The 13,770-nt window shown below is 39.0% G+C and overlaps 2 protein-coding genes across 2 annotated transcripts; both read right to left on the bottom strand.

Moving 5' to 3' along the window:
• Window positions 1-2,671: 2,671 nt before the first annotated feature.
• LOC115806992 (uncharacterized) lies at window positions 2,672-4,728 on the bottom strand. Its single transcript, XM_030767850.1, has 6 exons — window positions 4,679-4,728; window positions 4,298-4,359; window positions 3,772-3,952; window positions 3,087-3,192; window positions 2,930-3,018; window positions 2,672-2,792 (listed from the first exon to the last, which is right to left on the bottom strand). Exons 1-6 carry the CDS (start codon window positions 4,726-4,728, stop codon window positions 2,672-2,674), a joined length of 609 nt encoding a protein of 202 aa, XP_030623710.1.
• A 2,371-nt stretch (window positions 4,729-7,099) lies between these two features.
• mtfp1 (mitochondrial fission process 1) lies at window positions 7,100-12,859 on the bottom strand. Its single transcript, XM_030769631.1, has 4 exons — window positions 12,790-12,859; window positions 9,369-9,496; window positions 8,823-9,055; window positions 7,100-8,736 (listed from the first exon to the last, which is right to left on the bottom strand). Exons 1-4 carry the CDS (start codon window positions 12,857-12,859, stop codon window positions 8,667-8,669), a joined length of 501 nt encoding a protein of 166 aa, XP_030625491.1. The 3' UTR covers window positions 7,100-8,666.
• Window positions 12,860-13,770: the final 911 nt, after the last annotated feature.

The following is a 13,770-nucleotide window of genomic DNA, read 5'->3' as shown; positions in this document are numbered from 1 at the left end:
GTGCGACTTAAGTGCGACTTTAGTCCAATTCGCAAACTTGAGTCCCCATCTCTGCTGATTACACTTTAGATAAAAATCCCAAGCCCAATTACCAGATATTATAAGAAAGAAAATCAAAACACACATTTAAAATGACCAATTTACATTTATTAACAAATGTTTTTCTGAAACCCAGACAGGGTTTAATTATTTACAACACGGTAAAACTTAGTCAAGTCTCAAACTAAAACACAATGGGAAACTCATGGATTGTGCTTTTCCAGGAAACCAATCAGGGGCATGAGCTATCCACCCTTGTCCAAAAACATACAAGACTTCACATTCTCAGTTTCATTGTCTATGGGAAGAATGTATAAGTTGGGTCCAGTTTGCAACTGAAACACAGTGCACAGACTATCCTGAAGTTCATGGACTTCCTTCAAATTGGAAGTATGGTCTGTCAAAGACAATTAGAGACTGAGGTATGAAAATGGCTGAAAGGCAGCACTGCTACAGAAATACAGACACTGTAAGGTCACAGTAATTCTAAGGATCTTCCTTAGAGCATCTTCACTCAGCATCTGGCTTTTCATCAAATGACTACCACTGGCACCCCAGTAATGTTGCTTGAACTCTCTTGAGTAATGAGAGAGCTGAAATCTAACTGAATGGTCCCTCTTCCTCCGTTACTTTGATTAGCAAATGACATTTGTTAATCTGGATGTTCTTCCAGCTGTCCACAGCTATCCTACTTGATGTTCCACCAAGTTAGCAAAGATTTCAAAGAGAAAGTCAGCTTCTTGTCATGCTGCTGGTTATTTAATTGATTACTGTGTGCTGTGTAGCAAGGCAGACACCTTACAGTCATATACTGGTACTACTTCTTGTGGCAGAGATGTGCAGTATTGTGTTGTCTTTGATGCATTATGGTTTTCCCTTTGACTGTATGGGCTAAAGAGTTCTGGTATAGTGGTCACAGTCATCCTCAAAGATTAATAATCCAATGTATTTTATTTAAAATGTGCTAGTCTAACTATTTTAGTGCACTGGCAGTTTTGGTAGCCATTCATGTAAGTCTTTGAAAAATCTCACATACTGAAGTTTTGTGAATGAGAGGTCTTGGGTCCTTCTGTTCCTGGTGGAATCCAGGTGCAGCACCTCCGCTGACCACCTTCACCTCTAAAAAACTCCATGGATGGATCATCACTTTTCCAAAGTGGGATGTTGACTGCTGTCAGCATACATATCCAAGATTCAAAAATCTGAAAGGATAATTGAGTTTATTACAAACATCAATGCCATTATATTAAAGAGGATTAACAGGTAATAAATTCTCTGTAACACACCAGCATGATCCTCTCTCCCTCTCCACAGCCATTACAAAAGCATTTGAATTGTTAGAGACATCTAGCCATACGCAATAAATCTATATTATGCAACTTTCACAGTTTCTTTGGTTAAGGACTACAAGTTATTGGAATACAACTTCCACTCAGGATGAAGCACTCACCATGACTCCCCAGAAGTTTCCAAAATCTGGTCTGCTACTGCTTCACTGATGGTGATCCAACAACAGACTGGTAGCTGCTCAGATATTCACGTGTTTTCATTGACTGATGACCTCAATACATATTCCAGCTCCATGTTGCATGGGGTGCAAAAAAATAACCCCCACTTTCATGTAAACCATGAGAAAATAGTCTTATATGGTCCTTTTCTTTAAAATTGTTAAACTCAGTGACTGGACATCCACTGTATATTCTTATTTTTACATTTCAGTCCTCTATTTCTTGCACGTCTTTATATTACCTTATCTACTTTTTATTATTATCTACTCTTACTTACATTGTGCAAGGTTAGCTGGCCCCAAGCCCAAGAATTTCATTACTGATAGTGATGTTATCTAGTAAATTTTGTTAGACTCATCAGTTGCTAACCACTGATGTACTGTATTTCCCTTTATCAAAATACAGTTTGATAAAAAAGAACAAACGGTTGCAGAAAAGGCTCTTAACAAGACCATATTCCACAGTAAAGTCCAGTAACTGGTTAGGGTTGCAAACCTGTGTTTAGACCGTTTTATGCAGAGAAACTGTACCAAATTGTTAAATTTGCATGACAGACTGAGTGGTATGATACATTTTGCATTGAACAATGCAACTGAAGAATTGCACAAGCCTGGAGGAAATGAGTTGTCGCAGTTGGCTCATGCATGAAAAGATTTTTTTTTTTTTTTTAACCACAACAGCCAGTTTTTTTCCATGTCATTTAGTGTGAGGTTCCGAGTGAACTGGATAAAATAGCTTTTAGCTGACTTGGACATGTTGCCAGTACACATCTGATATGAACAACAATGCAATTAAAAGCAGTTTCTGCAACTACACTGTCAAGGGAGATGGTCCCCGCAAGATTTCATACAAAACTTGCTGTGCAGTTAACCCCAGATATTAAATATGCCATCAAATCTCAGAAATACCTTAACCTACCTTGGCTCTCAATCCAAAGGGTCCTCATGGTAGACATATTTTGCAGAGGAGCCTCTTCAATGATTATTAAAGGCCCAAGAATCATCTGTACAGACATACCTTAGGAATTGAATTGGGAAGATTTGTAAACTTCTCACCTTTGAACAACAAGTACAGGGATTACATCGAATCCACAAAATAGCATTCGTCCAAGCATAACAACCACCTCAAAAGGTTTGGAAACCAAAGAGGATACCCAGTTTGAGGCTGCCTCTGTCCCTTTGTATGCAGAAAGTGTCACAGCAGCTGCAGAGATCACTTTGAATAGGATCATCAGCGAGTTCCCATCTGAAATAATGCCCTACTATAATTTAACGAGGCAAAATCGAATACATCTCATTTGAAATTAAAAGCTATTGTGTTTTGTGTGCATTCTGAGATCTTACAAGGTATCTCCCATTTGTGGTGCAACAAGTAACGCTCACCTCTCTGTTTCCATCAAGTAGTGACATGCCTTCTTGTCCACAGTGAAAGTGCTGGCAAACCATGCTGCCAGCTTGCAATGTAGGAAGATCTGAGAACAAACCAACTATGAAGACATGTGCTTAGCATAGTCTCTAAATGATAACTTACAGGACTTACGTTTTCTCCAAATACAAACTTGAAAGCCTGGAGAGAAAGGCGGATCTCAGATGGCTTCCGTCTGGGCAGAAATTTTGAGTTCCCTACTTTGCTTTCCACAAGACACCTTGAGGAGCACAAATCATTAAAGTTCCAAAATGTTATATACATTGACATGCAATGTGAGATATCAAGACCTGATTTCTATCATAGTCGATTAACCAGAAGGGAGTTTGCAAAGCAGATGTCTTTGAAAATTCAGCAATAAGTACAACAGCGTCCTAAACCGGAGGATCCTATGGTGAGCTAATCTAGGTTGATTTTTTCCCTTCTGCTCCTCATTGGACCATGAAAACGGAGACACAAGGGGAAACACCATTCGACTTCGGAACAATTCATATCTCCTATCCATTTGCACAAACTTAAATATGGGATGGTAATAATTCAAACGCAGAAAGGCAGATAATGTCAAGTGCAGACAAAATGTCTAAACAGTTGTGTGTCAGACTAATAAATATGGACTACTGTAACTGAACAGAACCACACCAACAATTCCATTGGAATTAATGATCTCAGGAAGCAGGGCAATGAGATTAAACTTTCAGTGGGGCATCTCACTAAAATGTTACTCATTATTTTCTGTGCATAGAGCCACGGCTTAGCTAGACCTCTGGTTACTTCTGCTAGACATTTCAGAGCCACTCACCCAGCATTGGTGATGACTGGGCGGACCTGGCTGGACCGATCCAGATCTGCTGCTACAGCTGCGATACACTCCTTCAGAAACAGCAGCATGGGCTTTTGAGTTTGCAGCTCCACCTCTGCTCTGATTGGAATGCTCGAGCCCAGTACAAAGGTGGAGGATGGAGCAGGTCTGGTGAAGTTGCCTGTTTAGAGGAATGTATATGTACATCGTATGCACATTAAGTTATTCAAGATTACTGTTGTATCGTATATTATATGTACGTTGACTGCTTTTGGATAGGATTGGGCAACTTCCTAACCACTGTTTGACAGGCTACTTAGAGCTTGGTTTTCCTTAGAGACTAATACTTTTGATAATACCCAGTAAGGGTTTGACTATTTGACAATGAGTGTGTTTTGCATTACAGTTTCAACTTGAATGGAAAATGGCATGGGAACAGATGCTAGCACACTTATGAACATCCAGTGGATACAGCAGTAAGACACACTAATGATAGGTACACATCAGGCTGTTATCTTTCACTCACCGTTCATGAGCTCCAACTTAAAGAATGGTGTTCCAAGATCATTCCTGTTCTGTTCATCAGTGCTGAATGACAATGGAGTGTGAAAAGGAGATCTGCACATAATTTCTTTTTTTTTTTTAAAGCAGTGTTTTCTGGAAATCCAATTTACACAAAGATTTAACATTTGCGGTATGGCTTTCCTACACAGTTAGGAACAAATACCCACTGATCATATACACATTCCACTGATTCAGTTATGACAAGAGGTCCATCAGCTGGTTTGTAGGTCAGCCAGTTGATATAGGTTAGCTTGTTTCCAGTCACCTTAAAAGAATCAACATGGTTTAGGCCATAGTTGTGTAAGAAAGAAATCATTTATGTCAGACACCTCTTAAACCTTACCTGTTGTTGGAAGAGGCACTGATGTAGCTCAGAGTGGAATACCAACTCATTTCCAGCCTCTGAGAAACTGGCAGGTGGACAGTTTCCTAGAAGGGCTCTGGATGGATCCACCCTCTGCAACCCAAGCTGAGGCTTCCATCTTATGTTGACTATGTTTGTTCCACAATTTATATTCAAGTCTGATAGGAACAAGGAATAAAAAATACTGCCAGTTTAAAACAGATCTCAGTTACCATCCATGCATTTTCCTTTTCACATTTACAAGTGTTTTATTCCACTAAAATAGATATATGTACCCTTCTGTGCAACAGTAGTGGCCAGAAAAATCAAAACCCATACACTGCCTTCTGAACACATTTTCAGGAACAAACACCAAAACATGTACTGCACTACTCTTGCAAGTTCAGTCATTAGCAAGTCCATGCAATTACTCTCAGCTGAAACTTATCATTGTCTATTTCTTGGGCTTTGTGTTTGTACTCCTTTTAAAATTTTGCACACCTGATTCATATTGCCAGTTTAACAGAAACATCTTTTTTTACCAGAAACAGGGGATTAGTATGAGATCGCTACAGGTATAATATGACTTGCTCATATTTTTGCCGTACATTTGAAATTAAGACTTATTTCATACTCTGAAATTATGTAGGTCTTTCAGCTAAAAAAAACCATTTCAAGCATTCTCAGTTTTCAAACAACAAGCAGTGAGGAGGTTGTATGCTGAATGTTTCATGCATTTCTAACTGAAACTGAAGTCCCTCTTAATCATTGAATGCATGTGAGGCAAACGTTAGGTCTTTGCCAACAGGTGATTGACTTCGCTGATTAATGGTTGGGCTCTAAACTGTTCTGCTTGATTGTTTTAATATGAGAAGTATGGCTTGGTAAGGATTTTAATTTGAATAGTTCTCCGTTTGATATAGTACCCGGTTCTCTCAGTCTTAAGCACTTGTTAATGAAAGATTGACTTCAGACAAGCTCACAAACCTGATCATGGATTTGAATGTGTCAGAATAAAACTCACAACAGCAGTACAGTTCTTACCTTTGTCAGGATGTCATGGAATGTGGGGTTCAAGGAGACCTGAATCAGCTGGCTGTGAATTTCCATAAGGAAACATGCATGTTTTCAGACCTGTCTACACCACCCAAAAAGAATTTTGCAACTTGTCAGAGAGAGGTGAATATGTGTCCTTATGTTAGTTTTTACTCTTTGTCTTCATATTCAGTATATCACGTTTAAGAATTTCTTTGAATTGCCCCAACAATGCACCATGCTTGAGTGGCTGTAAACTAGCCATTGTAAACAAGTTTTTCAGTGTGTGGTTGGACTGACTGCAGGACACATGGCTATTGAGTTCTGATCTGAATGATCTTGTCTGTTCCAATTCAACCTTTTATTATTTCTTTGAGTTATCTCTAATTTGTGTGTGTACCAAATTTGTAGTAAATCCATGGTGAATGAAACTCATGATAATTCAGGGCTATCTTTAACCCATAGCTATTTTCAGTTCAGCATTCCCTATATGCTGAAATGGCATAAGTGTGAAACCTTGTGTAGCCAGGGGCAGAATCTGACTCTCAATTTCAAAGTGTTGCGCTAATGAAACTGTGCCTGCCCAAGACCGTCTTTTTTTTTTGTCCTTATATATATCCAAACATAAATTCAATTTTGTTTTGTATTGAATAATAATTGTTCAGGTTTTAATATGAAATTGAGTTTGTCTTCTTGCAATATAACACATTAGATGTGGGGTTTTTTTTTTTTCCTGTTTTCACTTTTTCATCAATCCGTAAATTTCACCGGTCATATTTCCTCAAACTGGATTTACTTTCATGGAGCCTCTGACTAGCACGCCTGATTAAAACACCGGACAGAGGTACGTCCCACCACTGGGATTCTGATTTCTCTGCGCCCAAGGAAGTCTACAACACTGGTATACTCATAAATATGGTTGTGCCCAGATATGGTCTTGCTGAACATCAAGCCTTGTTTGAAATGCACATTGGTCACTGTCTCTACCAGTTACTTGGTCTAGGGCTCCAAGTCTTCTTAAACCAAACTACACAGAATGAAAGCACCTACAAATCTACACACACACAAACAAAACCTAACATCACAATGAAGAAAACACTGGATATTTAAAGCATTTGTTTATTGTAGAGGAACAGAGTACACACAGAAAGGCTGTACAGTATTTCACCAGGTTCATAATCCCTTTAGAATTATGTCCCCAATCCAAAGATGAGCTTTTGTTTCAATTACAGCTACAGTATGTTTTTCATTATGAAAAATACTTTCCTTTGTGCATATATGTTGGACACAGCTCAGATAACACTGTATGTTTATCTGATAATGTACATCATGTCACTTTATGTTTTGCCAATGTTATCCTGCACTCCATAAAAATAATGTCTTTGAAATCTAAAAAAACATGAGGCAAAAAGATTGTAAACATAGTACATTCCCATAGGTTTACAGTCACCCAAGCTTAAAGTCAGAAATGTCTATACTGCAACAAATAATTGAAAGAAAATAACAACCAACAAGTGTGTTTTCCCTTCTCATCCCAATATGTCAAACATTTTCTTAGTTATGCAGCAACATGCAATTCACAAGGAGACATGGCTCAAAACCTAAACATCATATTAAAGTAAACATCCAATAAAAGTTTAAAATGTGCATAGCCTGCTTTAAATAATGACAATAATTGCCCCCGCGCCATAATTCAACCTAAAGTTGAATAAAGTTGAAATACCAGAAAATTCTACCCAAAAACTTAAGTCCACAGTCTTCTCTCAGATGGAGATCTGACATCCATGTATGTGACAGAGACCTCTGCCAATCAGACTCATGAATATTTAATGAGGAATATGGACTGCCTATACCATCCTTTCCTCAAAAGGCCCAGGGGAAATCTGGTAAGGCTACAAACTGATTATGAAAAACAGGTCCAAAAACCAGAGAAAAAAATCTGATTAAATCCATATCGGTTCACTAGACTATGTAACTACGCGATGGGTCCTTTTGTGTAACAGTGAATGTCTATCTTCTTCAGCATTGTTCTCTACTGCTGTCATTTACATGTTAATTTTTTGTAAAATAGTTTTGCTTTTAAAATAACATCTTGCACTGTGCGGTAGCAGAATATGTTGTGCAGTACTCGAAAGAGCTGGACAGTAAATTACATAGATTCACATTTCCCTTAATCCACACATCTTGGTGAAGAAATGAAAATGGCCAAAACAACCATTTTAACCATCTCATTCCAATCCTATAATAAACTTCCATGTTCACTCATGGTTCCCTAAAATGAACGTCACAGACATTTGGGGCCTTTGAGGTAACTGTATCAATGTAAAAGCACTGGTCCATACAGACAGTAGTTTTATGTATCTTGTATATATTGAAACATTAGAAATATATTAGTTATCCCAAGCTAAGAGCTCTTAAAATTATGGGGAGTTAACTCAGTAACCGAATTGTCATGTTCCTGCACATAACTGAAGCAAAACTTTGTTCAGCACTGCAAAAAAAATGCCCTTTGGTTCTGGTTACAGTCTGCATAGTTCTTGAGGTCATTCAGATCACTTAAGTGTACTAAAACACAACTCATCTTAACAAAGCTCGATCTCATATCACAGAGGTCTTATCTAGCTTTCTGATGGGGAAAAAAAATATGGAAAAAAAAACATTAGGGGAAATGTATAGGCCCTCGAAGGATACATGCTTAATCTAGATGCTAGTCTTACATTACACAATGGTAATATCTTAAGAATATCATCTATGCATACACGGCCAAAACCCGTGACTGTTACCACCTACTATAACATATGGCTTATTTAACGGGGAACTGAGTTAGGTTGTGTTTCACAGTTGAAATTCAGTGAGTAGCAAGAATATGTGGGCTGCTGATTGGTTCAGGAATCAAGGTGTTATTGCTGACCAGCTGTGTGGTCCAGAGCACTGCTGAGAGGTTGTGTTGTGCTTAGGGCTCGTGCTTCTCTGTGTCTCCATATATCTTCCGCAAGCTGGAGTCAAGAAGGAAGTCTACAGACCTATAGAGAGCACATGAGTAAATATATTGTATATACCACTGCCCTCACTTTGTATCAGCTCTCACAAACACACACGTCCTCCTTACCTGTCAATGGGTGTGATGATAAAGGGGATGGTAGAGAGGCCGATAGCTGTGGTGGTCCACTTGCGCACAGGTAAGGGCCATCGTGTGGCCTTGCCCAGTAAATAGAGAGAAGCAGCACACACACGGTTAATGGTAAAGCCAGGAATGGCGACTGACGCCAAAGCCTGCCACACAAAAGTGTCCACAACAGCTACAGCAACGCGTGTCGTCTTCCCTGGGTTGTCTCCATGTGCCTGAAGTCAGTCACCATAAACACATATAATGACCATCATTAATGTGGAAAACATCAAACATGCTGATAATATTTCAGAGGGTCTGATACTGTAGATGACAGTGCACATGTGGTTGTCACATTTCAACTCCTTTCATATACATATATATATATATATATATATATATATATATATAGTTAGTTAGTTAGTTAGTTCAGGCAAAAGCACTACAAAGAAAGTGAGGTTCATCTAGGACTATTTTTTTTCTTTTGGTCTACTTTAAGAAGGTTTAAGTTCTCAGAGAGTACCAGTCTTTTCACATGTAACTACTCACCACAGCTGCCTTCTTCCCTTTGTCCATGGCATCAGCAGACACATACGCTGTGGCTACCACATAGCTGGCCCACACCATGCTGACGGGCACCAGGGCTCGGAAGGCCTCGCCCACCTCATTGGCATAGCCTGTGGGTAACAAACATGCCAGGATAAGATACGACCACAATTAAAAGTGTTAAGTGCCTGGCTGCTTTGAAGCCCCCCAATCAATTCACACGTGCCCCCAACACGTGTTCAGGAATTTGATGTATTACAATCATTATTTCAAATTGTGTTGGAGCGCAGCCACACTGGGAAGGCAACAGCTTCTCCACAATGATGATCAGCTTTGTTGCAGATTCTCAGAAATTAATGGGAGTAATGCCCCATTGACACACTGTCTGAAAGTATGGACTAGGGCCTTTCAAAATGCCCCTGGTCAGTCTAACTAAAAGAGGCATACCACTTGGTGTTAGTTACTGGTGATGTACTCTGCTGCCCCCATGCTACCAGTGATGGAAACAGCAAAAATCAATTCTGGGAGCCTGTGAAGAGTGAAACTCAAAACAAAAGGACTTCTTCCTCTTCCACAGTTCCTCATAGTACACAGGCCTATTTTCCATTGTGACACAACAATCTGATGTACTTCAGCAATAAAACGCTACACTTTCTACATCCTTTGGAAACAAGCCATCTAATCACAGGTTATATAATCAAATTCTGTGTTACCAAAACTGATTCACATAAATTCTGATCAACATAAACATACTGTGGTCACAACATTTTCTACTGGGTCCAGTTGTATCACTCATTAAGAAAACACAGCTTTCTATGCAATTAATCACAGCTAAGTTCTCTGAGGAAAAATCAACGAATGATATACATTTGTCTGCGATCAGTGCTTGCTTTATTCAGAGCTGATCTGCTGTCTGGTAATCACAGAGATGTGGTTAAAAAACAGCATTGTCAAGTCATATTCTATTTTTCTTCTGAGTACTGCATTTTTACCAAAACATGACCACTAAATTAGTGTACTTTACACTAGGTCTGACGCTGGAGAATCCCCAGGTAATCATTTAGCAGTGACAGCAACTTACACCAAACAATAGGCCAACTGGTTAAAATCTGATAAACTCCCAGGTTCAAAGTTTGGTGTGAGCTGTACAGGCCATACGATAATTTTCTGTGCATTCTACTTCTATTTCTTATCCCCTTAAACATTTCCCTCCATCAAATGCGCATCTGATCTGCCTTAAACTAGACATGAGTCTGACAAAGCAAGAACATGTCACTCTCAAATTCTACTAACTTACCAAATCTAGGTCTAAAGCACAGGCTTACAAGCTATGGTATGAGACCCCGATGGGGGAAAAAAAAAGATAAAGAGCAGTAATAAAATCAACATGTTACAAAATGTGTGTAGATATGTAGGTTCTGTAGTGACCACTTCTACTTGAAATTCCTCAATTTGTATTATTATTAACGATTAGAGGGTAGATAAAATGCCTTTAAAACCTCAAAAGGCAAACCATCTAGAAGTAGTGTGAAACACTGAGTAGTAAAGTTTTCAGATGCGTTCTATATCATTTTCAATCATCAACAAACCACTTTGAAGACTGGTCCACATGCAAAATGCGTGTGGCAAAAAAATTATCTATATATGCCTGGGCTATAACTCATCACGGACAGACAATTCCATTTTGAAATCGCCCAGTGTGTGAGAAAGCTCCTGTGTTGGTATAAGGGAGGTGTAGGGACAGCTGGCTGTGGTATTTAGCAACAGCACATTTCAAAGTCACCTTTGGTCACTCACAGCCCGTTTCAATGAGCATAAAATGACTGATAGTAATACTAATCGTATTACTCATTCTTAAACGCTCAATTCTATGGACAGAATTATTTAAATTACACTTAATTAAACTTTAAGTGGAAGCTTGCTGACAATCCTGAGGTGCAATGAATGTTATCTGACTGACTCAGTCAGATAACTTACACAGGTTCCTCCCTGTCTAATAATTAGGACCCTGTGCACCAATAAAAAAAAAACACATAGGCCTCTAACTTAACACTGCAAAGATGAGTATTGGCTTTAGAATCTTAAGAAAAGTGAGAGCTCCATCAAAATCTGATTCCACTGGACAAGACAGGGAAAATGGTCCACAGAAAATGGCAAGTATACTAAACGCTATGTTCATTTCAACCAGATGACTCACTGGGCATGGTAACATACCCTCAGTCTCTAGTTCATTAGGCGTACTATGCTGTTTACAAAAGTGGATTCATCTTACAGACAGTAGCCATAGTTTACTACGTGAACAGGAAGGAATGTTACTGTTCATTAGAATGTGCAAAAGTAGTTAATTAGTTAATCACACTCCGAGTGTGAGATTACCAGTACCAAAGGTGTGTAAGTCTTGGGTGTCCTCAAACAAGACACAACGAGGCAAATAACCATGCAGCACAAAAATGGTGCACAGATAAACATCTAAAAACACACAACTTATCAGTCTTTGTGACAAAATGGTAATAGCAGCAGATGGCCACCCTGGGTTCCATTCACTGGCTGAAAACTAAAAGAAGCTATTGCAACAGCCATGTGATCATCAACACTGGAGGAAAAACATTGTCTACAAATACCAGTTCCCTATTGGGTTAAACTGATGGCAGTGTAAGGATATGCCATAAACAGCAGTAATCCGTAGCATCCTGCTTGTTGTTAACAGTACAGAGAGCAGAGTTTTCAAGTTATCAACGTCTCAGCATATCTGTACGTCTTCGGTGACCAGGTGCATACCTTCAAGGTTAGTTTAACCTTTAGCACAGAGGTATCCGAAGCCGGATAATGCGCAATGTCACAAAGCAGGTACTGTCTTATAACGGTTTCAGAAAAATGACAGTTCTCTGAAAGTAAGTGGCATGCAAGTCCCAAGACTACAACCTAACAGAGCACCTCTGACACGAAAAAGAAAGGGCTACACGCAGACTGAGTGTACCTACGTCCAACCTGCCGCTGACACAGACCATCAACTCTGTCGAACTTTTCCGACAGCTCATAGAATACATATAATTGGGGTTGACACCTCACAAAGATGAGTGAACCTAAGGAACTGGCCACTGGAAGTACACTTGCTATATTTAGCATGACCTTCAGGAAAAAAAAATATTTTTGTGTGGTTGATGAAATGAACAAGAAGTCTCCATTAATATGCTCGGTAACTCAGTTCCTCTAACGTAATCAGCTCTGATTATTCACTGTCATAAATCCAAAATGCTCCCGTCTAGAACCTTTTGTGTATAGCACTTTTGCAATACATTAGCTAGCTAGAATATATATTTAAGTTAACTGGGAGGTCTCTGATTACGCTTTCCGTAGAGATGATGGTTAGCTAGCTACAACTGATGACAGTAATTAACACGACACATTTCGAATATACACGTACCCAGAAAGCGAACCCATGTGTCCCGGTAAATGTCGACTGCTTTGTTGTCTTGCTCGGCGCTGGGTTCCATCTTTCTCCTTCAGCATATAACTATTTGGATGCCCTTACACAGTCGAAGGGTGGTTGTATCGGTATACTATGCGCAGTTTTGGAGAGGGATAGTCTAAAAAAAGCTCACAGTTGAAACTGAGAAAATCGTGTTATTCTGGGGTTGTTCATATAATAAGCACAGGTCATGACACTTACAACCCTAAATGGAAATGTTATTTAATAAGCTGGTTCCAGCGTATTCTGTGGCAGTGCCTCACTCATATCTTTATTTTTTGCACGTTAAGTTTGGTAAGATTTATCTACATATTACTACATGTCACAGTCAATTAATCAAAAGCGATTTTACCCTTTTAATAAACACTGTTGACGGTGCTTTTGAACGACGGTCCCTTGGTCATTCAAAAGACAGTCCCTGCCACAATATATCATCCCGGAAGTTTGCAGCATTTATGGCTGCCTAGAGCCAATCAGAGAAACAGGACTAGGATAAAAGCGTGATATATATCTAAAAAAAAAAAAAAGCTATCTCAACGAGAAGCAAAGAGCGGACCAGTAATCCTGCTCCAGTTAGAACCATACACTTGATAGATTCTAGATGTGAAGAAAAAGATCCTAGAGGTACTTTTAACAGTTTCTCTATGTTCTTGATAAGACTTTAAATAATTTCAGCTGTAATACTCCCTCTAGCGACGAGTGTGCAGTGATTACATGTAAAAACATCGTACATAAAAAACAGGCTTTACATTTTTTGTAACCAACACCAGTCTTCATCGAATTCATAATTTGGACATAGAGGTTGAATTAAACATTCAAGTTAAATTAAATTTAATTTAATTTAAAAACATGTTAGGTAATTGGTAGCGCATGAGGGGCGTCTACATATGATGGACACAAAAGAGGACAAATAAGCAGACGCCATGTAACAGAATA

The sequence above is a fragment of the Chanos chanos genome, chromosome 3 (genome assembly GCF_902362185.1).
Source record: "Chanos chanos chromosome 3, fChaCha1.1, whole genome shotgun sequence".
In the NCBI taxonomy this organism is placed as follows: Eukaryota; Metazoa; Chordata; class Actinopteri; order Gonorynchiformes; family Chanidae; genus Chanos; species Chanos chanos.
This window is presented reverse-complemented; position numbering and strand designations above follow the sequence as displayed.